General features: G+C 36.8%; 1 protein-coding gene across 1 annotated transcript in view; it reads left to right on the plus strand.

Moving 5' to 3' along the window:
• Positions 1-411: 411 nt before the first annotated feature.
• Positions 412-27673, plus strand: part of Rasef (RAS and EF-hand domain containing) — a gene marked incomplete at its 5' end in the record, with an annotated part of 38495 nt that continues 11233 nt past the window's right edge. The window contains 12 exons of the mRNA XM_055604907.1: positions 412-507; positions 4447-4524; positions 7264-7379; positions 9064-9132; positions 10769-10853; positions 11713-11801; positions 14527-14761; positions 15043-15180; positions 15271-15415; positions 19102-19183; positions 20352-20466; positions 23700-23819. Of these exons, the coding sequence (XP_055460882.1) occupies positions 412-507; positions 4447-4524; positions 7264-7379; positions 9064-9132; positions 10769-10853; positions 11713-11801; positions 14527-14761; positions 15043-15180; positions 15271-15415; positions 19102-19183; positions 20352-20466; positions 23700-23819 (1368 nt within the window). The remainder of the gene's footprint in view (positions 508-4446; positions 4525-7263; positions 7380-9063; positions 9133-10768; positions 10854-11712; positions 11802-14526; positions 14762-15042; positions 15181-15270; positions 15416-19101; positions 19184-20351; positions 20467-23699; positions 23820-27673) is intronic.

Below are 27673 nucleotides of genomic sequence, written 5' to 3' on the forward strand. Positions count from 1 at the left end.
CCCCCCCCCCCAACCAACAGGTACACTGCTGTGCCTTCCTGAATTTTGAGACATCATAAGATGTAGGTGTTCTTGGGATCTCGTAGCTGCGCTATATTTTTTAACAGTAATGGTTAACTGATTTATTGGGGTATGTTGGCCTGATTACAGTGTTACAGTCTTAGAGACTGAACTTCAAGATCATGTGCGAATCTTGATGCTCTGCAGTTCTTCCAGTTTTGAAGGTTTCAAGTCTAGCACTGCTACACACCTAAAACTTCCTGGTGTCCTTCTGCCGTCTAATCTCATCTTTCCTGTTTAGGACCATTTTGGTCAGCTTAACTTGGTTCAAAGTGCTTCATGTCTATGAAGGTTTGAAGGCTGTTTATAATATCGAAATTACTTAAATCATGTTTTTAATTTTCCTTCCAGGAAAAACGCAAAGCTGAGGAAGCCCTCAGTGACCTAAGACGTCAGTATGAAACAGAAGTAGGAGATCTACAGGTGACCATTAAAAGGTTAAAAAAGGTTTGTATATGGCATCTAGATAGTCTAGAAACAGCCTCAGTATCTGATTGTGTCATTGAGATACTGAGGCTGTGTCATTAAGACATTGAAAATTAAAAAAAAAATTAAAATTATATTATAGTAGAAGAAAAAATGACATTTGTGAGTCAGTTCAACAACTTGGGAGACTTATTTTTGAAAGCCCTGTAGTTCTTTTAACTACTGGACCATCTGACTTTTAATGTGGGAATAATAAAATATCTTACTTATCCTTGAAGAGTTCATCAAACCTGTTTCTTTAGTTTTCATTCACTAAGTGCTTTGCGTAAATCCCCTGTTACCAGTGGAGAGTCTGTCCTTTACTGAAACATTATCTGGCTGTATTCCTGTTCCTAGGTTACTTGAAGGTGTGTAGCAGATAATTAATTAGTAAATATTAAGCAAAATAAGAAATTGTTCTTTTAAGTAGAAAGTTCCAGGTCTAGCAATCACCCGAATATTAAGAGGTAAGAAAAAAATTGTAGAAACATGAGCAAATGCATGTTTGAGTGCTGGCACTCTCTTTTTTGGTTCCAACAAACATTTTGTATGTACTCTGGTTTGTTGGCACATGGTAAAAAGTGGCTCTGGAGTGAGGCAGTGGGATAGGGCAGATTTGGAGCCCTTACCAGCTTCTATGGTACAGATGTTTTTAGTGTTATTGACATCATGCTATCAAATTGACATCTCAATTTATATACAGAAATAAACTCTCATTTATCACTAGAAGCTGGTTATATCAGGGTTAAGCTCAGATCTTACATGTGGTTGTTTTCCTAAGTAGTGGGAACAGTTTAAGTAAACAACTAAAAGTAAAATATTACAGTAGTACTGGATGGCAATTAAGGGAAAGCTGTTTCATACTGGTCAAGAACATCCAATCTATTTAATCTGTGTAGAAACCTACCATTCCTGGTTACCCCAACCATTCAAGTTAATTCAAGTGGGCCAGGAAGTCTCTTGGTTTAAAGGACAATCCTTTAGAAAGGTGGATTCACGTAAAGCCATGCTAAAGAGATAGGAAGAATTTAATAAGATAATGCAGTTTTCCTTCCCAGAAACACTGCCTTATGTGCAGTTGCTTAGTGAGTGGTATCCATGGAACTTCCTTTCCTCTCCCATCTTCTTTAAATTACTCAGAAAAGCATAACATTTTATTTCTTCCATCTCTGTTCTAGACATGCTTTTCCTGATGCCTTGGGACTTTTTATTCTTTCTCTCTATTCCTCCCCACTACATTTTTGCCATGTGGCATTGTCTGTATTGTGGCTGACCTCCATGGCTGAATATGCCAATCTTAGCTCAAAGGGCATGTTTTCCTTTTCAGTATCTTTACCCACTGGCAGCCACCAAGATTAAAGCTTACCTGCATAAAGTTTTCCCTTTAAAATATTATAAAATTGTTTTTGAGCTTTCTTCTGAGTTGTTTACTAAATTTGTTTATTATTGAGACTAGGATCCTCAATAGGGGAGCCCAATATTCTTAGTAACATGTAGCACTAGAAGCTCATGAAGCTGCCTAGACTATCCTACAGGATATTCTTATGTTTTACCATATGCATCACTAAAGTTAAGTTACAGTTAACTCATCATTGTCACTTATGATGGTCTTAATCTCTTCAGTGATTAACAATTGTCTTGGAGTCCTCTATAAAGTGATTCTCCATGATTATCTTATATGTAGTTTTAAATAGTCACTAGACCATCATCCTATGAAACTATTCCCTAATGATGAATTAGCTTATCCATTGAAACTTCTAGTCACTGTCTTTATTTATTTCTGGAGTTCCTAAGTTTTTGTATTGCAAGGATGGATGCCAAAAATGTAACCTAATATAACATATAATGAACACCTAACAGTGAGAGATCATAAGCGAGGATGATGCAGCCTGAGTCCTCTTTGAAATTATACTAATTTTCCTTATAACACATAGAAATATTTTTAACATTTTAATCTTTACTTTCTCATTTAAAACAGTTTTAATAATGAATTATTCTGTATCACCATGGTAATTTGTATTTTATTGACTATAAGTTATTAATATTATTCCCATAATTTGAAAATGCTAAATATCAGTTGTTTCTGGGTTCTTATTAAATGTCCTACTTTTACAAATGAAGACTAAGTTGCAGAGAGGGCAAAGACCTGCTCAGAATTACAGAGCTAGTAACCAGTAGAGTCCATGCTTCTGGCCTGTACTAGACTACTTGCCTACCTCACATGTTTGCTACATAAAACAGCAAACAAGTTTCTTAGCAGAGAATGTTAAGGGCCTCAAAAATTATAGAGGATTATTTACAGATTATTGTAACTGTCACTATTTTTAACAACTGATTCTGAGAGTCTTGGATTATTTCTTCATAATGTTTTCTCCTGTAAAGTCATAAGGCATCTGCTTTTTAAAAATACATCACAAAAACAATTTTTAAGTCAAGTAATACTACACAGGCTTAGCAACAAAAACAACACAGAAGTGGCATTTAGAAAGACACACAGATCAATGGACTAAAGTACCTGGAAGTAGGTCCACAAAGCCACAACCATCTGACTCTCATAAAAGTGCTAATATTAGAGAATCTACGGGCTGAGATTCACTTGTAGAAGGCTGGAAGCAGACTTGCCTCATGCCCTACAGAAGAGTCAATTCAAAGTAAGCAATCATTTCTTCTTTCTGTCTGGAAGGATACAGCAGAAAGCAATGCCTGGAAATTGAGACCATCTTGATTAGATACCAAGCCTGGTTAATATTCATCTATTTGTTAATCACAGTTAGTCACATGGTAGTCATGTCACATGACAACTTCTGGTGAGGTGGAGATAGCATGATGAAATGTGAAAAGCATTTTGAGCTAGTGAAGAAGCCCTCTGTTTAAGGACACATGCAAACAAACCCTCACAGATCTGGGATGTTACTTCTTTGTAGTCAGTCTTTCTGTTTTTGTTTGCAGTGCTAGGATTTTAACGCTAGTATTTGACCATTTTCTTATACATGCTAAGAAAATGTTGTATTTGGGACATTTATTTTTGAGACATAGTCTTGATCTCTCCTTGATCAGCTTGATCTTGAATTCACTGTGTAGGGAAGGCTGGCTCTAGACTTACAATCTTCCTGTCTTTTCCTTCTGAATTCTGGGTTCACAAATGTGCCCTGACTCATGGGAAAGTTATTTTTGTATTAGATATTCTTGAACTCTGATATGAGTGTATCAGCAAGCATGCTGACCTTATGTATGTAAAATTGTAGTTCTCGCTCTCTTTCTCTCTCTGTTTCTCTAGCTTCACATCATGCTTAGGTATTAGTGATTTTGGTTATTATTGCAAACACTTCTTAAATTCACCGTGAAGAAAGCAGGTGAGTCTGACATTAACACTCCTCTTAAATTTTATTTCTAGCACTCATTTGTATTTCTAGCACTTGTGAGTTAGGAAGGTAAGGTATTCAAATGGCCAGCCTTAGTCACAAAGCAAAATTGAGGCTAACTTGTATAATATGAGACTGTGTCAACTAAAAAAAAAAAAAAAAAAAAAACAACAACAAAAAATTCATACACTCTAATAGAAGGTAAGACCATTAAAAAGTGAAATAGAAAGTGTTAAGCACAGAGGATAAACGAGAATGCCCATATTCTCACACCAGACAAGCAGAGCAAAGATTGCTTTATAGTGGAGTAGTTTCCAAAAGGGATTTTCCAGGGTTTAAAAGATAATACATTTAATAATGAAAGTCCTCCAATTGTTTGCATTATTTAAAATAAGTGTTTAAATATTATAGATTTTATTTAATTTGTGATTTGTAAAGTCATAAGATGTCAAAAATAGAAAACTGCGAGTATTCCACATTCATATTTAAGAATATATAATCCTCACCAAAGCACTTCTAAATGAGTTTGGAAATGTATAGTTTTTGTTTCCTCTTTCAGCTTGAAGAACAATCAAGACACATAAGTCAAAAGCAAGATGTGACAGCATTAAAGAAACAAATTTATGATTTAACAATGGTAAGAATCAGGCTTCATTGAAATAAATTTTTTTCCTAAGACAGTGTCTTAAAGTTGGAGACCTAACTTAGGGTAGGCTCCTGGGAAGATATGAGGTGAATTCAAGGAGAGACTCCTAACAGCAGAGGCCATAGAGTCTTAGGGGGACATCCTCTAACTAGACTAGTCTCCTAGCAGAGGGAGGGGAACACCAACATACCCACAAAAACTTTGACCCCAAATTCACCCTGCCTTCAAGATGAGTAGGGAAAAAGGCAGATAGAGCAGAGATTGAGGGAATACCCAATCAATGCCTGACCCAACGAAATACCCATACTGTGGGAGAGCGCCAACCTCAGACATTATGAAAGATCCTCTGTTAAGTTTCCAGAAAGAAGCCTGTCAGAGATGACCTCTGAGAGAGTCATCTCTCTCAGCACCTCAAAACAGATGCTGAAAATCACAGCCAAACACATGGCAATGAGTGGGGAGTCTTGTGGGAAAGTGGGAGGAAAGAGAAAAGGATGTGGAAGAAAAAGGAAGCTCCACAAGAAGACCAATAGTGCCAATCAACCAGGCCCCACAGGTGTTTGCTGAGACTGAAGCATCAGCCAAGGTCCATGCAGGAAATAGTCCTAGGCTCCATACTAAGATGTAGCAAATGGGCAGCTTAAGCTTCATGTGGGTACTTTAGTAAGGAAATACGGGACTGCATTGGACATGGACTCACTTGTTAACTTTTTATCACTTCCCTTGGTGGGACTGCCTTGCCAGGCCACCGAGGAAGAGGACATGCGCAGTCCTGATGCAATTTAATGAACTGTGTTGACACAAAAGGGAACTCCCCTTTGCTGAGGCCTAGGGAAGGGTGGAGGATGAAGGGTGGAGGGAGGGAAAGTGGTTGGGACTGAGTGGGGCGGGCAAAGGATGGGGATACAACCAGGATGTAAAATCAATAAAAAATAAACTTAAAAATACAGTGTCTTAGCTAGTTTTCTACAGGTATGATATGAAAAAGCACCATGACCAAAAGCAACTTGGGGAGGAAAGTTTATTCCATTTACATCAGTTCTGTCACCAGAGAAAGTAAGGGTGGGAAGAAAAGCAGAAGACAAGGAGAAACACTGCTTATTAGCTTTCTCCCATTGTTTTCTTTCTTATATAACCTAGGACCACCTGCCCAGAGATGTCACCATCCATAGTAGAAACTTCCATATCAGTTATTAATCAAGAACATGCCCAACAGATTGTTTATAGGCCAATCTTATGTATGCATTTTCTCTATTGAGATTTCTTCTTCCCAAATGACTTTAACTTCTTGTATCAAGTTGAAAAGAACAAACCAACACAGACAGCATGTACTTATTTGTGGTATTTATGATTTTTGTGTTTCTGGAATAAAATCTTAAAGAGGAACTGATACTATAATTATAGAAAGCCTTTGAAATATAAAGGTCTGTTATATTTCATTATTTTATATTATAAAAGAGGTACTTTCTCTCAATTACATACTACTTATATTTTTTTTAACGTTTATTTAAAGTAATGCACACATGGTGTTAAAAGCTTCTTTACGTGGTTATTCCCATACTTTTAGAAACATCCTTGCTTTTGGATGTGTGACTTTACCTGCATTCAGCTTTTCTCGTTGGTCTTTTTAAAATTTATTTATTTTTTATTAATTACAGTTTGTTCACTTTGTATCCCAACTGTAGCCCCTTTCTTTGTCCCCTCCCAACCCCACCCTCTCTCCATCAGCTCCTCCCATGCCCTTCCCCAAGTCCACTGATAGAGAAGGTCCTTCTCCCTTTCCTTCTGATCCTAGCTATCAGGTCTCATCAGGAGTGGCTCCATTGTCTTTCTCTGTGGCCTGGTAAGGCTGTTACCCCCTCAGGGAGAGGTGATCAAAGAGTGAGCCACTGAGTTCATCTTACAGGTAGCCCCTGTTCCCTCTACTAGGGAACCCACTTGGACACTGAACTGCCATGGGCTCCATCTGTGCAGGGGTTCTAGGTTATCTCTATGCATGGTTCTTGATTGCAGTATTAGTCTCAGAAAAGACCCCTGGGCTGAGATTTCTTGGTTCTGTTGCTTTCCTTGTGGAGATCCTGTCCCTTCCAGGTCTTTCTATCTCCCCTTTCTTCATAAGATTCCCTGCACTCTGCCCAAAATTTGGTGGCACACATCTGGTTTTCATTTTCTAAAAATGTCACTTGACTATTCATGAGCCCCTCTGCCATTTACTTACCTGTTAATGGTTAATTTCCATTGTAATTTCATATTCAGGAGGTTTTCTGGGAAGGGAAAATAGATTGTCTCTGTGCATAGTCAACTATTTGAACTGGAAGTGTCCAGTGAATTCTCTTTTATAGAAAAATGTAAAGTTTCATAACTATGCCTATTTTTAATTACATTTTCAAAAAGTTAGATGGTGATATTATTAAAAGCAACCAAGTGTAACCAATTTTGGGAAGATGTTCAGATATTTGGTCTTGGTTAATTTTCTAATATCATTAGTGCATTATTATCAGCTTTTATTCATTATAGTTTTGGATAGATGTTACATACAAAATGAAAAACCACTGTAAACTTTAAGAATATACAATTTTTGAATATATAATTGGTTCTTTGAGCAGACAGATGTGAAGAAGAACTGAGAAAAGGTAGTTTTATTTTGTGGGCTTATAGTATATACTGCTTCATTTTTCTAGAAGCAAGAAAAACCTGAGACTAATGACCTTTGTGGTTTATTTTCTTTAGGAAAATCAAAAACTCCAGAAAGATCTTCTGGAAGCACAGACAAATATAGCCTTTCTTCAGAGTGAACTAGATGCTTTAAAAAGTGATTATGCCGACCAGAGTCTGAATTCTGAACGGTATGAAACTATTCATAATGGAGAGCTATTCTTAACTTTGGGGAATATATATTGCTTTCTAAAGATGTTACCTTTAGTGACCAGTTTGCGTGCACACACACACACACGCTTAATCTTTTTTTAAAAAAGTAAACATTTGACTTATTGGCCTCTTAAGCCAGTGTAATGCTTAAAAACTGCTTGCTGTAAGTGGCTGTGGGAAGAAAATACTGTGTGAAAACACACCTCTGCTAAAAGTGCTTGTCAGATAAGAATCCTGGCCTAAACATGTGAGTTCATTAATTAGTCAGTGCTTTAGTTTTGAGGTATTGATATTAGAAACATAGAACCTCACATAATCAGAGACAGGCTTGTTTACATGAGAGATACAGCTGTATGAATATACAGAGAGGGTAAATTTGGGGGTTTTGGGGAAAGAAGTTTTATTTATTTTCAAACTTCAGTCAGTATTAAGGCACTGTAGTATTATTAAATGGTACTGCTTTTTACTTTTTATATTGTTTGGATCCTTAGAGATAATAAAAGCAACTTATGATAGTCTGAGCAACAGAACCAAAAAAATCTGAGCACAGGGGTTATTCCAACCAAGGACTATGCATGGAGATAACCTAAGACCCCTGCGCAGATGTGGCCCATGGCAGTTCAGTATCCAAGTGGGTTCCATTGTAATAGGAACAGAGACTGTCTCTGACATGAACTGATTGGCCTGCTCTTTAATTACTTCCCCCTGAGAGGGAAGCAGCATAACCAGGCCACAGAAGAAGACAATGCAGCCACTCCTGATGAGACCTAATTGACTAGGATCTGAAGGAAGGAGAGGAGGTCCTCCCCTATCAGTGGACTTGGGGAGGGGCATGCATGCAGAGGGTGGAGGAAGGGAGGTTTTGAGACAGGAGGAGGGAGAAAACCACAGGGGGGATATAAAGTGAATACATTGTAATTAATAAAGAAAAAAAAATTTAAAAAAAGCAACTTATGTTACTGCTCTGTAAAAGTTTTAAATTCAGTTGGGTAAGCAAAAACAAAAAGTTAAGCAGTGAGCTCTGAGGAGTAATACCATTAGCAGGATGGGACTGGGTAACTGCCTTGTTTCAGCCTTTGTTAAGGTGATCCAGGGTGTGAATACCTTTGTTAAGCTGATCCAGCAGAAAGGATCTGCTTGTTTTGGTCAAGAGACAAGAGAATCCAGTGGCAGCAGTATCAGCTGAAGCAAGTAGCATTGCACCTGCCAGGACCATTCTTGGCACATTATTAATGTTCATACATTCATCCACAGAATACCCTATCTTCTAGGGACCTTTATTATCTCTGCTTCACAGATAGGGGATGAAGAAAGTCTTAGAGGTAAGAAGAGAAACAGAAAAGCAAGGTCACAGAAAAGAAATACTGGCTTGGAGAAGGATGGTCAGAACACTGGACAAAGAGATGGTTTGAATAGGATACAACCTTTTAAGATACACTAACAGCTGATAAGACATTTGGAAAGGGCCTGGAATTTTTGGCTAAGGAACTTTTAAATTCCTGTATGCAATTGAGTTCTCATTCGGCAGCAAACAGACAGGTTTCTATAGATGAAGCTTGATAACTTGTGAGAATTGGGAACTAGTGATGAGTTTGCCTGTGCCTCGTGCTCACACCTGCTGTCTCTTCTCTCCTCACTGAAACACAATATATAATTTTGCAGGGATCTGGAAATAATCCGAGAGTACACAGAAGATCGCAATAGTCTTGAGAGGCAAATTGAAATCCTCCAGTAAGTTCTTGTATAAAATGCTCACTGCATTTTAGCTAATGTTTGTTAATAAGATATGAAACACAACCTGCTTGGTGTTTAGGTCACTGTCTCTTCTCATTGCAGAACATTTGGCATGTCCACTTCACTTTCTAACTCTAACTGAATCACTCCAGCACAATCTAGTTCTCAAAGACCCCCAAGCTAGAAAAGTGTATATCAAATGGCTATGTTATGCCTGTTAGGAATGCAACTTTCAACTTCAAGGTTCTCTACTGCGTATCTGGAGAGCTCCTCAGTTTCTCACAAGAATGGGCCAAAGAATAAGTTTACTCATCCTTTCTCACTGTGTCATGCTAACTACACACAAACACACATACACATGCGCACATACACACACAAGTACTCTTAGGTTTCTTATATCTTTTCTTAAAAAAAAAAAAAAAGCATTTCCTAAGAAATTCTATCCTGAACTGTCACCTTCACAACTAAGTGAAGGTAGTAATTCCATGCTTTGAGGTTCTTCTTCAAGAAACTTTGATTTTTCTCCCCCATTTGTTTCACTTACACAGTATATTCTTTGGTTTTCAATCTACTAAATGAAATAATGTTGGGCTAGGCAAATGCTTTTTTCTCCAGAAGTGTTCTCAGCTGTGGAAACTGTAGAGGTCACTTGTTATATAGTTTTAGGAATTTATTTACTAATTAACTCATTCAATAGATTTCTCAGTTAACAGCTTTCATAGGTGAGAGGCCCTGTAATTGAGGATAGTACAGTGAAAAGCAGAAAAAAATCTCTCTCCTTATGAGTCTAGTAGAGAGGAGCAAGACAGAAACTGATTACTCATATAAATAAATGCAATATATATATATATCCATATCTATCTATCTATGTATATATCATATCTATCTATATATAGATATCATATACATACATATTTATATACAGATATGATATGTATATATTTGTATATATAGATAGATATGGATATATATCCAAATGAAAGAAGTATGACAAAAGAAAAGCGCATGCCTCTCTCTCCATGGAGAGCTATGGAAGGTGAATGAAGTGCTCCCGGTAGAAGTGATAACAGACTGAAATATGAAGGATGAAGTGGCTATAAACAGGAAAAAAAGATACTCTGTGTGATAGGGACTCTGAGATCCATATCTTTTAGCTAAGGGAAATGGATGTTAAATGACTTTCATGATATCCCATGAGGTAAGTACACATTTAAGCTCCAATCAGTCTGAGATCAATAACCAAGTGTATGCTTGAAACAAAAATTCCTTTAAGGTTTGAAGAGGATGGGATGCAGGAATAGCTAGCATGCTATATAGCATGCATTGATGCCTAGGGCTCACCTGTGTGAGCTTGAGAATAAAGAGCTGCATGGAGCCTGTTGACACAGAAGTTATCAGAGGGAAGAGTGAGTGCCACAGCCCAGCAAATTTATTCTTAAAATGCTCCCAGACCTGCAGGAAAGAGAATTAATCGATTGTGTCATTGTAATTTGTATCTGTTTCTGGGGTTTGAAGGGAAACAGAAAATTACAAAAAGTGTTACATATCTGTGAATTCTGGATGCCATTAATGAAACAGTGGAAACATTGATTTCCCAGTGCTTCATGTAACTGTTTGTCTACTTCCCATACAGAACAGCTAACAGGAAGCTACATGACAGTAATGATGGCCTCAGGAGTGCACTAGAAAACACTTACAGCAAGCTCAACAGATCCTTGGTATGTGATGTCATCTTACAAGATATTCTGTTCTTTTTCTTCATCAAATGTTTTGGGGCATGAAAACAATGTGATATTTTAGCATAACCTCATGTTGATTTTATAGTGAGACACTTTTTACATAAAGTAAAGAGGATAAGAATTTTCTAAATTAAAAATATGCTCTTTTTGTAAAAATAAATGCAATTATATTAACCAAGTGTTTAGATATTCTATGAAACTAGGGAAAGATACTTTTTGCCCTGGAAGGCTTAATTATTTAAGAGCTAGTTAGTCTTCACAGAAGGACAGCAAAGTACAAGAAAAAGTCCGAAATCCTGTGGTCAAAAAAATGTTGTCAGTCAAGAGAAGGCAGCTATGCTTCTGCTTAGTGATGTTCTGTATGGCAGACTCCTGATGAATGAGAGTTTTCTATTTTAAACCCTCCCTGGCAAAAACAAGTTTCCCCAGATTGCATTTGCAATGAAGCATCTAATAGCACTTTTGTGGCTCAGCTTTGGGTATGAGAATCTAGTGCCATGTTTGGATACAGAAGAGTTACTCAACAAGATTATGCTTCCAGAAGAGACAAATCTGAAGCAGCTAATGTTGTGGAGTCCTGAAATATTTGAGGAGGTAGTGGACACTTGTGGGATATGCAGTAGAGCTATATAAGAGTAAGATCTGAAGAGGAAGAGAAAGCATTCTGTTATGTTTGCTGAAACTTCCCAAGTGATTTTTTTCATGTTCACATTTGCTCATGTGGGGTCATAGATTTTTTTAAAATGTGTATTGCGAGTTAAAATGTGATGTGCATCAGCACATCTTGTCTGTAGTATGGGAAGTGTTTACATATTAAACCATCATTTGTGCATTACAGCGTATAAATAACATATCACCAGGAAATACAATTTCTAGAAGCAGTCCCAAATTTCATCACCATTCTTCTCAACCACTGGCCTATGATAGGTATGTAACACCCACTTCTTTTATCATCTGAGTTCTAGAATGAAGTTGAAAGTAAGACAAATTATCTTAAAATAAAGGAATATATTTAATTAAAGTTATGTTTATTGTGATCTTACATTAATGCTCAGAAATGTGATAAAGGAAAAGCAGTAAACATATTGTAGAGGGGAGCTATTTTCTCAATATGCTTTGAGTGATTGAATGTGCACCCACCATCCTGTACATCTAATCATGTCCTGTGCTGTTGCATTATGGATGGTGTATTGTGTTAAGCCTCTTGTCATGATCTGTCCATGTTTAATATTAATGTTTAATGGCTAGGCTTATGAATTACTAAATATTAAAAAAACTGAAACCAAAGCTTAGAATTTAACTTGACTTTTAAGACATCACATAATAAACAGTGATTATTAGTGTGTGTGTATGTGTGTGTGTACATGTCCAGCATGGCTAGCTAAAAGTTAAGTTTGTGGCATATCAAAGTATAAAATGAAAGTAAAAAGTATACTATACACTAAAGCTTCCAGTATGTCTGGAGCTTTCTAACTCAGGTTTGTTCTCATTTGTATGTGCGGGAGGATTACTTTTATTATAAATAAGCATGTTCTTAGTATTCTGATATTGCATGACTTTTTCATGGGTATATGTAGGCATCAAGGAAAGTCTGAAGATATAGCTCCATAAATACCACTGGTTTAAAAACAAGTGAGTTTGTAGGGCTAACTTACAGGAGCAGGAGTGACCCCAAACAACTGTGTCACTGTAGAGTTCCATTCAAGCCTGGATAACGATCTGCCCTCCCATTTTATACTTTAAAAAATCTCTTATTTACATTTTTTATATCTCTTTTTCTCCACTCCACCCCAATTCCTTCCAACATCCCAACACCAGGTAGGAGAGAGAAAGAGTTAGTGGGAGAGGGGACATAGTTCTCTTTCTTAGCTGCTTCCTGCTGGTTAGAGTTGTTGGGTTCCTTGGAGTCAGTCCAAACCTTGTTTCAGGAGTTCTCCATCTGCTTGTCTCACTGCAACGACAGCAACAGGATCTGAAGTGGGGATCCTATTGCAGTCTTGTTCTTTCTCGGAGCTCCTCCATACTCTTTGGGCTATGGCATTTTTCTCTCTCCAGAGCCCTCAGATTTAAACTATTTGCAGCCCCCTTTATTGATGCTCTTCATTCTCTCCTCCTTGAGGACTATCAACAGGACAATCTTATGACAGACAGCCATGTAACAGCTGGTGATGATCAGTAGTGCTCTATCACACCTGGTGATAGCACAGGCTCTTGCTGCCATTGGGAAAGTTCCTCACTACAGAACAATAGTGCTCAACTACAGCTGGTGACAGCTGAAGCTCTTTCTGTCATTGGGAAAGTCTCTCATTACAGATTGTCCTGAGTGCGTTTTATTTTTTATTTTTTTTGAGTGTTTGCTGATTTATAAAATGAATGGTTTATTTATTAAGAAACAACTGAACATCTTGTTAGTAAAAAATACATATTTTTAAAATATGCAGATTTAACGCAACTTTTTCAGGACTAGTAGTTAAAAGCAATTCTCAGCAAGATGTAGAGAAAAAAGCATACTAAACAAAACTACTTCAGAAGTCTCATCACGATTTATTTTTGAAAAATGATGCCACAAATGTGGCTCTGGTACTGGAATAAGAATTCCTCCCCAGTATGTTTTAAGGGACAGTGTTTTCACCATATCACCATGCCCTTGGAGATGCAAGGATAGAATAGTTTTTCATTCTGAACCCAACTAGAAACCTCCTTGGCCTGTGCAGAACTTCCTTCCTGGGGGCTAATTTGATATGTGAAGTTAACAAGGTGCTTTTTTTCTATGCTAATTTACAGATCTTCTTGCTTGCAAAAAATCTTTAGGCATGGGCTATTGAGTGCTGATTTTTCCGCATAGAAAGAAGGGATAGAGAGGGTCATGGAATCTTCACCTGAGTATTCATTGCCCCTCTACCAGTTGGTTGTATGTAGTTTTGCTTTAATTGTACATGGCCTTGAAGTCCTGGGCACTAGCTAGAGTACATATATATTGAAAAAGACTAAGAGAGAGGGCTCCATTTGTGCATCTATGGGGAAGCCATCATCCACACTGGGTAAGACTTTACTGTGCAGTTACTTTGGGCTCATTCACGCGCCTATCGGTAACTTCTTACCCATGCTCTGTAAGTAAGTAATAAAATCATTAGTTTTCTAGGTGCTACTTTGGTGAAATTGAACACTGTTTTGTAATTGGGACATTGTATGAGGGTAGGTTTTGCCTAATTTCCCCTCCTCACCTTCAAGGAAAAAATTTCCCAACCACCTTGTCTTGAAAATAAACACATAACAAAAAATAGAAAAAAGTTAAATCTAGAAATAGACAGACTGTGCAGAATGTGGTCTGTGTTATGGTAAAAAAAAAATTCTTGTGTTCCAGGGAAATTTTATTAAAGTAGTGTTAAGACTGTAATTGTATCTAGTGTAGTCATTCTTTGTATCAGGAAATAGACCAGCTGATTAAAAAGAGTAACATGTATGAGGTTTCTCATTTGAGGGCTTTTGTTGTCACAAATTACTGCACTAAATAAACTGACTATACTTTGTATACTTCCTCTTTCCAAGCTACGGGAACATACTATGTCTCCTGGCAAATGACAATGTTGTCAGCCTGTCCCTTTGCTCATTGTGAACTTCTTGGTAAAGTTGTCTCCTCTTTTATCACAAGGTCATTCCATTCTTCATATGCAGATGAGGATTGTGACTCTTTGGCTCTCTGTGATCCTCTGCAGAAGATGAATTATGAAGTTGACAGCCTGCCTGAGAGCTGCTTTGACAGTGGCTTGTCTACTTTGAGAGACTCCAATGAGTGTGACTCTGAGGTAGACTACAAGCAACAGGGAGGATTTCAGAGTTTACACAGAACACAGGAAAGCCTTCGGGGAGATGCATCAGACACAGATGTAAGCCAGAAGCCATGACACTGATGCTCTCCTTTGAGTAAAATCTTTCATCATGTATTACAGAAATCTGTCCTAACAACACTGTTAAGTGTTAAGGTCATAAATAAGAACCTTATTAATTAGAATGGATGTTTTTCCCACTAAACTAAGGAAGAATTATCAAAGATTTGTTCTGAAATAGTAGACTGGTAGTAGACTCAGTGGCATAGTTTATTTGTCTTTGCTCTGTGACATATATATGTTAAGATATTTGGTTTTTAATTGCTGATGTTTTTTGATAGGTTCCGGATATAAGAGATGAAGAAGCATTTGCTTCTGAAAGTGTGGCCTCTGTCTTACACTGGAAGCCACAGGGGTCTGCTGGTGAGGGCAGTACTGTTATTTCTTCCAGAAAGCCCATCTCAGCTCTTTCATCTCAAGTAGGTAGCTTCTGACATTATTCTTTTCATGGCACGTTACTTAAGAGGAAAAATGACCCCGTCATCACTCATTTTGTTATATCTCTCTAGATAAGCATGGTGGATGACAACTCCAAACATACATCTCAGAAGGCTTACAAGATCGTGCTTGCAGGGGATGCTGCAGTGGGAAAGTCCAGCTTTCTCATGAGACTCTGTAAGAATGAATTTCAGGGAAACACAAGTGCAACCCTAGGTATGGCTCTCACTTCCATTGATAACAGAAGAATTACCATCCTATTTACCAGCTTGATTTCTTTTCTTTCAGGTTTTATATACATAGATTCACAAAATAAAGTATATGTGTATGACTTCAGTATACAGAGACTGTGTGTTTTTGTATGTGTGCCCTTATATTTAGAATAATCCTTTTTTTTGACTAAAATTTAAAAAACTAAAATCTAATAAAGAAAAAACTGACAGACAATGGGAATCTCTGTAGACAGTAAAATCAAACAAACCCTGCTTAGACTTAGATTCTTTAATTTAGCATATATTTCTCAAGCCTTTTGTAGAGAGCCTGGTATTGTAATGCTGAGAGATATACAATGAAGAAAAAGTGACTGAATCTCAACCTTTACGGAACTTTCACTCAGTGGAAACAAGTTGACCAAAATAAATTTTAAAAATGAGATGCAGAAAGAACTGCATATTTCCATAAGTGGCTAGGGAAAACTTTTGATCCTTCATTTTATGTTAAAAACTTTCAATGATCGTGGCAAATTTGAAATTAAAGTAAAAATTAAATCTGTGTTTGTGCTCCTTTTCACATGTCTACAAGAAAATGAGTTTAAGTAGCATTACTTTTCTTTCTTTTTCTTTTCTTTCTTTTGTTCTGAGTCTTTTTTAAATACAAATTTTTAATTAAAAATTGCACACAATATGTTTTGGTCATGTTTTTTCTCCCTCAACTCCTCCCAAATAATCACATCTCCCTACCCACCTAACTTCATGGTCTTTCTCACTCTTTCAAAAACAAAATGCACATTAAAAAAAATGAAAATCAAAACAAACAACAACCAAATAAGAGAAAATATAACAAACCAAAACAAAAAAACGCGCCTCTCACACTGTGGAGTTCAGTTGTGTTGGGTAACAACTCTTGGGCATGGAGCCTGCCCTGGAGTGTGATTCAGATACTCAGTAACACTCCATTGAGGAAACCTGGTTTTCATTCACCCACAGTTAACAGTTGCGAAGATCTTCCTTGTTAGGGTTAGGATCCCATGTCCTAACTTCTGTTTTCTTTTCAGCCCTAGACTCCACCTGGCTTGAAACTGTGAAGGTCCCATGCATGCAGACATAGTCTCTGTTAGTTCATATGTTCTTCAGTCCTGTTGCCTCTGGCAGACACTATTTTCTTGGAGTCATCCATCCAATCTGGCTCATAGAATCTTTTTGCTTCCTCTTCCACACAGATTACTGAGATTTGATCTCTTTAAAAATTTAATGCTCCAAAATCTCTCACTATCTCTTATACCTTTTCCAATTGTCAGTCTTTGTGTTAATTCCTATTTACTGTCCCTACAGTAAATATGGGTTCCACAATACATGTATCAATAGGTGTAGTAATATGTCATTAGGAGTCTTTTTTGCATATTTAAAGAGTATTGAAAACATAAAAGCTAAGAGTTGCGTATAAGGGAAAATGTGGAATTTTTTTTTGGGTGGCCTGGGTTACCTCACTTAGGATGATATTTATCTGGCTCCAACTATTTGCCAATGAATTTAATAAATTCACTTCTTAACAGCTAAACAGTATTCTATTATGTAAATTTATATATACCTGTTTCCAATTTCTGACTATTACAATTAGAGCAGCAAAGAACTTAGATGAGCAAATATTTCTGTAGTTGGATGTAGAGTGCTTTGGTTATATGCCTAATAATGGTATCTTGATGTAGATCTATTCCCAGCTTCCTGAGGAACTGATTTCCATAGTAGCTATAAAAGTTTACACTCCCACCAGCAATAAATAGGAGTTTCTCTTTCCCTGTATCTTCACCATTATAAGCTGTCATTTATTTTATTGACCTTGGCCATTCTGACTGGATAAGATGAAATCTCAAAGTAGTTCTTACTTACATTTTCTGATGGCCAAGGATATTGAACATGTCTTTAAATGTTTCTCAGCCATTTGTGTTTTATCTTTTGAGAATTCTCTACTTCATTCTGTATCCTGTATTTTAATTGAGATGTTTTCTTGATGTTCAGTTATTTTTAGTTTTTTCTATATCATATATAGCAATACTCCTTGAGATATATAATAGGTAAGAATTTTTTATCATGTGGGCTAAAATAATAGTGTTCTTATAGTACAGAAGCTTTTCATGAGTTATCTCATTTGCTACTTGTTAGTATTAATGACTGTGTTGTTGATGCTTGTTCAGAAAGTCTTTTCCTGTACCAATGAGCTGAAGCTTATTCTCCACTTACTCTTCTATCAAGTTAGAGTATTTGGTCTTATATTAAGCTTCTTAATCCATTTAGATCTGCGTTTTGCACACAGTGATATTAAGAATCTATTTTATTCTTTTACATTAGTAGTTCTCAACCTTCCTAATACTGCAACCCTTTAACACAGTTCCTCATGTTGTGGTGACCCCCAACCATAAATTTATTTTCCTTGCTACTTCATAACTATAATTTTTGTACTGTTATGAATTATAATCTAAATATCCGGTATGCAGATCTGGTATTTGATATGTAATCTGTGTAAGTGGTCATGACTTACAGTTGACATAACTTACATGACTTACATATATATATATATATATGTATACATATATATATAACACAATTAAAATAATAATAAAGACATATTTTAAGCTTAGAAAGTAAAAAAATACTTCTCCAAGCTGGACAACCTAAAAGAAATGGATGAATATTTACATGTATGATGTATGTAAACTATTAAAGTTAAATCAAGATGAAATAAGCAATTTAAAGAGGCCTGCAGCCCCTAGTGAAATAGTAACAGTAATTATAATCTAACCACAGATGTTTCAGGGCCAGGTGGATTAAGTGAAGAATTCTAACCAATCTTCAAAGAACTAATGGCAATACTGTTCAAATTATTCTGCAAAACAGAAACTGAGGGAGCATTTCCTAATTCTTCTTACCACTATTTTCCTGATACCAAAGTACACAAAGAACTAACAAAAAAGTAAAGAAATTTAATATTGTGATTTTCAAATTTACATAATAATTAATAGAAGGGGTTTGAAATATATCCATTATCATTTACTTTGCTTCTTCATATAAAGAGTTATTTAGATAATCAGAAATAATAAAACAAATTGATTGCCCTTATCAATTTGGGCGTCTTTGTAAATTTATAGTTCTCTGGCAAACCTTTTATGATAACAAAACTGAAAGTTCACTTTATTTTAATTCATAAAAGAAACCATTGTTTTGGTTGATAGAGACCCTGAGGTGTGTGTGGGTGTGTGTCATACACCTATATGCACACATATTTGTATAAATGTATGTGTGCACAGTGGTCACATGTGAGCATTCATGTATTGTACATACCGTGTTATTTGCATACATGTACATGCAGTATATAAACAGCACACATAACATACACATGCATGTGCATATACATACGTATTCACAGTTTTGCATGCACAAAAAATAGCTCTGAGTTCAATCATCTAGGAAAAATAAGCTGAGCTTTCTTTATTCCATAGTGAATACTTCCTAAAATCAGCCTGGCTGCAGATAGTACATCCATTTATATAAATATGAATGTGTGATCTAGTTTATTTGAAACTCAGTATTTGAAAGCCAAGTGTATTTGTTTCTACTTTGTCTTTGTCTTTAGCTTTTCTATCATCTAAGTCACAACTTACAGAATTACGTGTGGTGTTTCTATTTCAGGAGTTGATTTTCAAATGAAAACTCTAATTGTAGATGGTGAACAAACAATTCTTCAGCTCTGGGATACAGCTGGACAAGAGAGGCAAGTACTTTTCATAGTGTTTTGGATTAAAGAATACAAAGGCAAGCCTCATAGGGTTTACTATACTATTTTTATTCACAATATATCACAGTGCTTTAAGATATTGTACTTATAATTGTAAGTTATATGTAGTATCAAAAAAGATCATTTTCCAACATCCCCTCCCATGTATATGTATCATTTGTATGAGAAGGGACTCTGGGCTTTCATTAAGCTGATATGTGTTTGGGACATCACACTTTGCAGTGGAGAGGAGACATTATTTCTGAATATGGTGTCACTTGGAGGGATACTTAGTTTTGAAGCAGTAAATGATGGTTGACAATACCTTGTCAAATACCCTTGATTGAAGGACAACAACATTCTCAATAAGTGGTAGGCATATTCTGGTGATTCCATATCTTAGATTTCTTGCCATGACTAGAAGTATGAAGCATACATTTTCATTTTAATCTAGCTCTCTGTGGTTAAAAATTTACTCAATTGTGCAATGAGTTTTTGAGATGCCTATGTTTATACCATACTCTATTATTCAGTGATGCCATTGGTCACTTCATATTTTACTGCACTGTTTTTTTCTTCTTTGGACTCTTGGAGATATGCTATAGCTTCCATCCAGGTCTCTCTGTATCTGGCCCTTAGTAAATCATCTTTGTTCATATAAAAAAACCAAACAAAAAAAACCAAACCAAAACAAAGCCTACTCCTTCTTTTTCATAACACAGTTTTCCAGCATACTGGAACTTCTACTATTTATGTTTTGGGGTATATGCATATGAATATCTACATGTGTGCACGTGAAGGCCATAGCTCAATATCAACTGTCTTTTCAGTCACTTTCTGACTCTTTTTTGAGATAGGCATCTTTGGTTTCCCACATGCCTGGTAGCTGGTTTCGGACATTGAATTTTGTTTTTGTTATGCTTCCCCATTGCTTTAGCTAAAGTTTGCGGTTAGCAGACAATCTTGGGATTGTCTGATGGAGAAAAATATGGGCTTTGTCAGTGTATCAGTAATTACTTGAAGTTTATCAGTAATATTCGCTATTAATGTTTTTATTTAGTAGGCTTGGATATATAAAGTAAAGCTAAAGGACATAGTAGAGATGAAGTGTACAGCAATGACTAGATAATAGAATGGTGATGAAATTTGGTTTTGTCTTTTCCAGATTCAGAAGTATCGCCAAGTCTTACTTCAGAAAAGCAGATGGTGTCTTACTGCTGTATGATGTCACTTGTGAAAAAAGCTTTCTTAATGTACGAGAATGGGTGGATATGGTTGAGGTAAGTATTATAATGAAGAAATAGATAATTGTGCAAGGGAGTCATCGATTGTTAAGAAATTCCATTGTTTTTTGTTGGAGTGAACATGATTAGGAACTACTGATCCCTGCTTTCAGGAAGATTGACAGTTTCTAGTGGCACTTGGCAACTTTGTCTCTTCTCAGGGTCTTTTCTAAAGTTGAAGATAGTCCTTCAAGTAGCTTCTGAAACAACTTCAACTTCTGGGCTCTTTGCTAAATAAAGTATAGAAACCCTGTATGATAAAATGGAAACAGGTAGCTAAAAAGAGCAACTTTTACAAACATAAAAGTAGTGGGATTGGATATAAGATGTGTTAGGAATTTTAGAAACAGCTGAGACAGATACCACTGGGATGTTAGCATGGGCTAAGAGAGAAAGTTAAGGTTATTCTAGTTATGGTGTGGTATCCTTAGATATCACAAGATGCATTGAAAATGTGAATTAGTACTTTTATCAAGTGGGATGAGTAACATCTGTGTCAAGATGTCTCCCTTTAAGGACCTTTCATATCATTTGGCTTCACAGTCAAAAATTTTAAAAGTAGGAAGTGTACTGCAAGTTACTAACAAGCATATAAAACAACAGGGTACTCTCTAGAAAATATAAGCTGGTAGTTAATCCAGCTTCCCAAGTAAGTATATTATCTGTATTTTAAATATATTAAGTTACAGTCATGGCTGAAGAACATACTGTCTGTTATCAATTGTGCTTGTGCAGTAGTGTTCTCTTCCTGACTACAGAATTAATGAAAACATGCTATGTGATTCAAATAATTTTTTGATGTCAAAACATAAGTATGCCCTTTGTTCTACCAAAGCACCGTATCTTTTTTAAACTTTTATTAATTACACTTTATTCACTTTGTATCCCCCCATAAACCCCTCCCTCCTCTCCTCCCAACCTCACCTTTCCTCTCCTTTCTTGACGCCTGCCCTTCCCCAAGTCCACTGATAGGGGAGGTCCCCCTCTCCTTCCTTCTGATCTTAGTCTATCAGATCTCATCAAGAGTGGCTGCATTGTCATCCTCTGTGGCCTGGTAAGGTTGCTCCCCCCTCAGGGGGAGGAAAAGCACTGTATCTTAAAGTCACTATAAATTCAATGGAAGGTATTACATTTCTGTAATATTTTACTTGATAAAATTATCCATATTTACATTTATTTCTCTAACATCTCAAAAATAAAATAGAAACAAGCAATTTTTATATATTGTGAGAACCTTGAGGCATAGAAAGTGTATGACACTTGTCTGTATTCATAATATGAATACATAGAGACAGAATGAAGCTCACAACCTCTTGACTCAACATTGTCTATTTCTTTGGTAAAGTACAAAAGTGAGTTACAAGTGAATAGCAGTTGCCTTGATGAAAGTAAAGGAACCCTAAGGAGTGCTTGTCCCAGCAAGAGTGAATTCTACTATTGAGTAGAACTTAATGGGCTAGAGCACTGAGTCCTGGCCAAACATCTTCTCATTAATATTTGAGAATTAGTCTACATTTTTAGCCTATGTGTTTGCTGAAGAAAATGCTCAGAAAAATCACAATTCAAAAGTCATCATCAGCCAATGAGGAAAATGACCTTATAATAAATGAGCTACTATATTTGCATATTACAAGTGAGCTTTTTAGCCATTCATATTACTTCCTCATGTGGTCAGAAAAGGAAGAAAAGAAGATGAATTCTTAGAGTTCTTATGAGAGAGAAAGTAGGTGTCACATTGCGTTGGATTTCACTGTAGAAACAAGAGTATCCAGAAAGAGACTTCCCCATGGCTTTTTCCAAGGAGAGGCATTGAAATTAAAAGAACCCCTATTAATTCGGTAAAAAGAGTGGAGCTATTGCTAGTGGCAGACATAGAGAAGAGAGCAGGCTTAAAGGAAAAATATAGCAAAGAAGTGAATGACAGGAGTTGACAGGTATTGCAGAAGAGTAAAGGAGGAAGAGCCCAAGACTGTGGTGAGGCAGCAGGAGCAAGGGGTCTCATGGAGAAAGCAGTGTTCAAGTCAGTAATTGAAGGGGTGCTACATTCTGTTTATAAGACCTTAGGAACTCACTGAGACACTCAGTTCTTGGCTAGTGTGATTAATTATTATTTTTTTTGTCTTCACTATGAATCCCGGGGAGATCACCAAAGAAAATAAATCATGAGCATCTGAATGTGTGAAACAATAAATATGGAGGAGGGCCATGTGCTCCTTGCTCTCCTTTACATCAAATAACACTTATACTTATAATCCTTAAGTCAAAGTCAGAAAGTCAAATACATCTTATTTTTATATTCATGTCTTGATCCTGTATGAGGGACATACCAAACTGAGTGAGCATGTCATTTTAGTACTTCAGTGTAATTCCCATGTGTTTATAGCGGGACTGCTGCTTATCCTAGGAAGGAAGTAGAAACTTGTGTTTCTGTTCTGTCCGTCACATCTTTTATTTACAGCATAGCATGACAAGGTGGATTGTTCCATATGAGACCCTCACCTCAGACATGGGCCTCTGGCCCCACTAGGGGGTCTGATATCGTGTGAAAATCTGCACACACTATTTGGGTGATTTTGGAATTTATGACTTAAGAAGACTGATATTTAGGACTTGACTATTTCACTTTATTATAAACTAGAATAGTGAGTGTAGAACCTTAAACCCCAGTTTTGTTCTTGCATAGGTAAAGAATAGTGTATACTTTTGAATTTGAGATAAAGCAATTGATGAAGAATGACTATTTTTTTAAGGAGACATTGTCACCCAACAGTCTGTGGACATTCCACCTGCACAGAATTCTCTGGTCATGCTACTGGGCTATGTAGTGATTAAAATACACTGAGTACTCTGCAGCTGCCTAGTTTCATACCCTTTACATTTTCTATTACCCAAGAATGGAACAGTGCCTAAGTGAGACAATACAGTTCCTTTGGACCTCAACCTTCAGATTTACATCTTCTTACTTCACCTCTCTGAATTTCAGAGGAAAAAGGGTGATTGTATCTCAGGGCACGTTGAGTTTTAAAAATATTATCTTAATTTTAAGAAATTTTGCAAATTAGCACTAAGACATAAAAAATGAAAATAGATATGAATTTTGTTCTACAAAGTATAAATGATTACAAAGGCTAAATTTGGCACCTTGAGACAATTGGATACTTGTATCATTGTCGCAACACCATTATTGGTTCAATGTTTGATGTATGTCCATTTATTTTCCTTCCTGGTAGGATGGAGCCCATAGAACTATTCCTATCATGTTAGTAGGAAACAAGGCTGATCTTCGTGATGTTTCTACTTCAGAGAAACAAAAGTGTATATCAGCATATCTAGGAGAAAAACTGGCCATGGTAAGCATGGGGGTTGTCAGAAATGAAGCAATATCATGTAATTGTTCTCAGGATCAGAAACCAAAGAGTGAAACCTTTGACAAAACTGTACTCCATCTGATAAGGCATTTGACCTTCCTATGAATAGATTTTCCTAACTCTGCTTAACTGTAATGAGGCTCTCATGTGAATGTCACATGACCTCATTGGTGTTTTGCTGGTGTTTGGCATTGGTGAATATCAGGTAAAATGTTCCTTCTCTTTTCTTGATAGATGCCTCTGGTTGTGGGAATCTATGCCTACTACAGGAATCCTAGTAAAGACAAAATTATTTTTAGAGGATGTGATTGTCCCCAGAGAGTTATCATTCCAATGATATATGTGTGGCAGAATCTTGGCTGATGGAAAGGAATTTGAAGACTTGTTTTTTTTTTTTTTCCCTCCAAGAATTTATGCTTAGTAGGAATTATTTGAAATTGCAACTATGCATTTGTGGAGAGAATGAGGTACACTTCTACTCTGAATGCTACTGTGCACATTCTTATCCTGTCATTGCTATCATTATTGAAAGATGATTTGTGCTCGTGACTCTTCTAACTCATACTAGGAATCTATGCAATAGAACCAAACAACTTTTCTTGGTGAAAATGTAATTTGATGATGATATTCATTTCTGTCATCATCAAAACAAAAAGCTCAAAGAGGCAAATATTCATGAGAAGGGAAAGACTTGTTTATTAGATAATATGAAATAAAATCTAAATGTAACAAACATCAAAATTAGACACAGGAGATCTAAGTGGGAAACACTTCAAAACTCCTCTGCTCTGAATTGCATTGTATTGGAGTCTTTCTCTACTGAATGAGTGAATGTGTGTGAGTGTAGTCGACTGTGCTGTACAGCCTGTGTAGTTCACTGTGTTGAAGACGGTCCTCACAATGTTTTCACTGTATTGGACTACTGTAAATGTAGTCCAGTGTGTTGGAGAACATCCTTACCCTGTGTTGTTCACCATGTTGGAGTCAGCCTTTACTTTGTGTATTCCAGTGTGTTGGGATCAAGTCCTCAAACTGCGTAGTTCACTTTGTTGGAGACAGTCATACTGTTTATTACACTATGTTGGAGACAATCCTCACCCTGTGTATTTATTTCAATACACTAAACATTGGCCTAACCTTGGGTAGCTCACTGTGTTGGAAACAGGCCTGACTGAGTGTTGTTCACTGTGCTAGAACTTGTTTTTGGTCTGTGTAGCTCACTGTGTGGAAAACAGTTTATCACTCCTATGTATTTCACTGTGCTACACATAGTCTCTTGTGAATTACATTGTGCTGAAACCAGTTACCAGCCTGTGTATTACCCCATGTTAGACAGAGTTCTCACACTGTGCTGTTCACTGTTTTGGAAATAGCCCTCACCCCAGTGTATTCTACTCTGTTGGAGGCAGTCCTTACCCTGTGTAGTTCCCTGTGCTGAGAAGGGTCTCTCCTTGTGTTATACACTATGTTGGAATTAGTTCATGCCTTTTGTTGTCTTGGACATAATCCTTACTCCTGTGCTGGACACAATTTTTCAACCCTATGTCATACACTATGTTGGAGATAGTTCCTACCTTCAGTAGTTCACTGTGTTACACACAGTCCTTAAATTGTGTAGCTGGTTGTTTTAACAACAGTTCAGAACTGTCTACATCACCCATCTGAGACAGTCATCCTCTACTGTCTAGTACTTCATGTTTGAGAAAATACTTTTCTCCCATATAGCTCATTGATTGGAGATTTTTTTTTATCATGTGTTATTAACAGTTTTGGATCCAGATTCACTATACTGGAGATAATTCACTATACTGGAGATACTTCCTGTATATTGTGCTTGTTGGAAACAGTTCTTATCCATGTTGTGTAGTTCACAGTTGTAGACACAGTTCACATCTCTGTGTAGCTGACGACATTGAAGACCTTTCTCAGCCTCTGTGGTTCCTCTGTTGAAGACAATCAGTGTGTTTCAGTGTGTTGGAGGCAGTCTTCAGCCTGTATAGTTGATGTCTTATGGATCGTCCTCACCTTATGTTGAGAAAATTCTTAGTTGGTTTTGACTGTGTTAGATACAATCTTTATCATGCATAGCTGACTATGTTGGAGTCAGTCCTGTGTAATAATACACAGTAATGAAAGACTGTCTCAAACATGTGTTGGACCCAATCCTTACCCCTTGTAGTTTACTGTGTTTTATTCCTCATCAGTATGTATTATACTGTGTTAAAGACAGTCCTGAGCCTGTAGTTGGTGGTGTTGGACACTCTCCTCATCTTGTGTAGTTGGCTATTTCAGGGATAGTCTGTGTAGTTTGGGTTGGAGAGAGCCCTCATGACTGTTATCTCACTGTATGGGAGTAAGTCTTCACTCTGTGTCTGACTGTGTTAAGAAGAGCCCTCTCCTTGTGTAGTTGACTGTGTTGGGTGGTTAACTCTGTTAGAAACAGTCCTCACTCCTGGGTAGTTTGTTTTTCAGGAAACAGGGTCATTTCTTCCTTCTTGTATCATTCACTTTGTTAGTACACATTTGTTCTCTAACATGAGGACAGTGTACTTCACTTTGTAGGAGACAATTTCCTACCTGTATAATTTACTCGCAGGAGTACAGTCCTTTACCTATATAAATTACTCATTTTGTTCTTCAATATGATATTTACCCCTTTGGTTCATGTACCAGGGGTTTTCCACTTACCCTCATTTAGACCCAGGATCTAGGCTTGACATTAGCTAGCTCCAATCTGAGTGCTCAACTTGCTCCCTCATGCATCCTATGGCTTACTTCTGTGATCAAGATTTATTTTACTTCTTCCTGTCATTCCTGTCATACATAATGGGGTACTGTTTCTACTACTACGCATGTGCAGTTGTGAATTGTATAGATTTTTCTGTACAAATAACTGTTAGAATTATGGCAAATAAAAAAAAAAAACCCTGAGGTTTTATGACAGGAAGACCTGAGAGATACTTTTCAGAATTAGAAAAGAAACTCAGTGATTACCAAAGATTCGAAAACAAAAATGGGAGTTGAAGTGAGGTAAGGGCAACCTAGCTATTAGAAAGTGCAAGTGTAAGCATTCTGAGATCAACTAGAACTTAGGCCACTGGAGAAATACAGGAAAGGACCAGGTACCAGGAGGTTTATGAGCTAAGCATATGATCTAAGGTAAAGCTCGACATTAAACAGGATCTTCTTGTCTGTGGAAAAACACTTGAATATTACCTCAGCAAAGATGAGAGTATCTAAAGGTAAGAAGCAGAGGAGCATATATAAGCAATGCTACTTGGGTCATAACTGTGAGTTGGTATGGACTGAATCATTTCATATGCAACACAGGAGCCAAGTACTCTGATGGGAGAAGCTGAGGGTGAAGGAGAAAGCCTTAGCCACTGGACCAAGAAAACACTCCCTTTCCCCCTCATTGAGATCGGATCTTGCTATGTTGTCAAGGCTATCCTAGGATTTACAACTGACCTAATATGAAAACATTCTTTTGATAGATATAGTTTTCCTGAGTGGCTGCCTTAAACTGTCATTTTCATCTATCTCAAATTATTTAAAGAGAATATATGTGCTTGATTATTTTAAATAAACATCCTCAAAAGAAGATTTTTTATTTTTTAAATGAAAGATAGAAATTTTCTCATTAGGAACTATTCCTAGAATTACTATGTTTAAACTGGTCTGTTTGTTTATTTGTTCTTGACAGGGTCTCATGTATCAGGCTGTATTTGAATGTCTTACTTCCACCTTTCTAGTGCTGGTCCTCCAGGAATGTTTCACCACATCTGAACAGTCACACACACACACACACACACACACACACACACACACACACACAC

Source organism: Psammomys obesus, unplaced genomic scaffold (assembly GCF_907164565.1).
Source record: "Psammomys obesus unplaced genomic scaffold, mPsaObe1.curated_primary_1811, whole genome shotgun sequence".
Classification (NCBI taxonomy): Eukaryota; Metazoa; Chordata; class Mammalia; order Rodentia; family Muridae; genus Psammomys; species Psammomys obesus.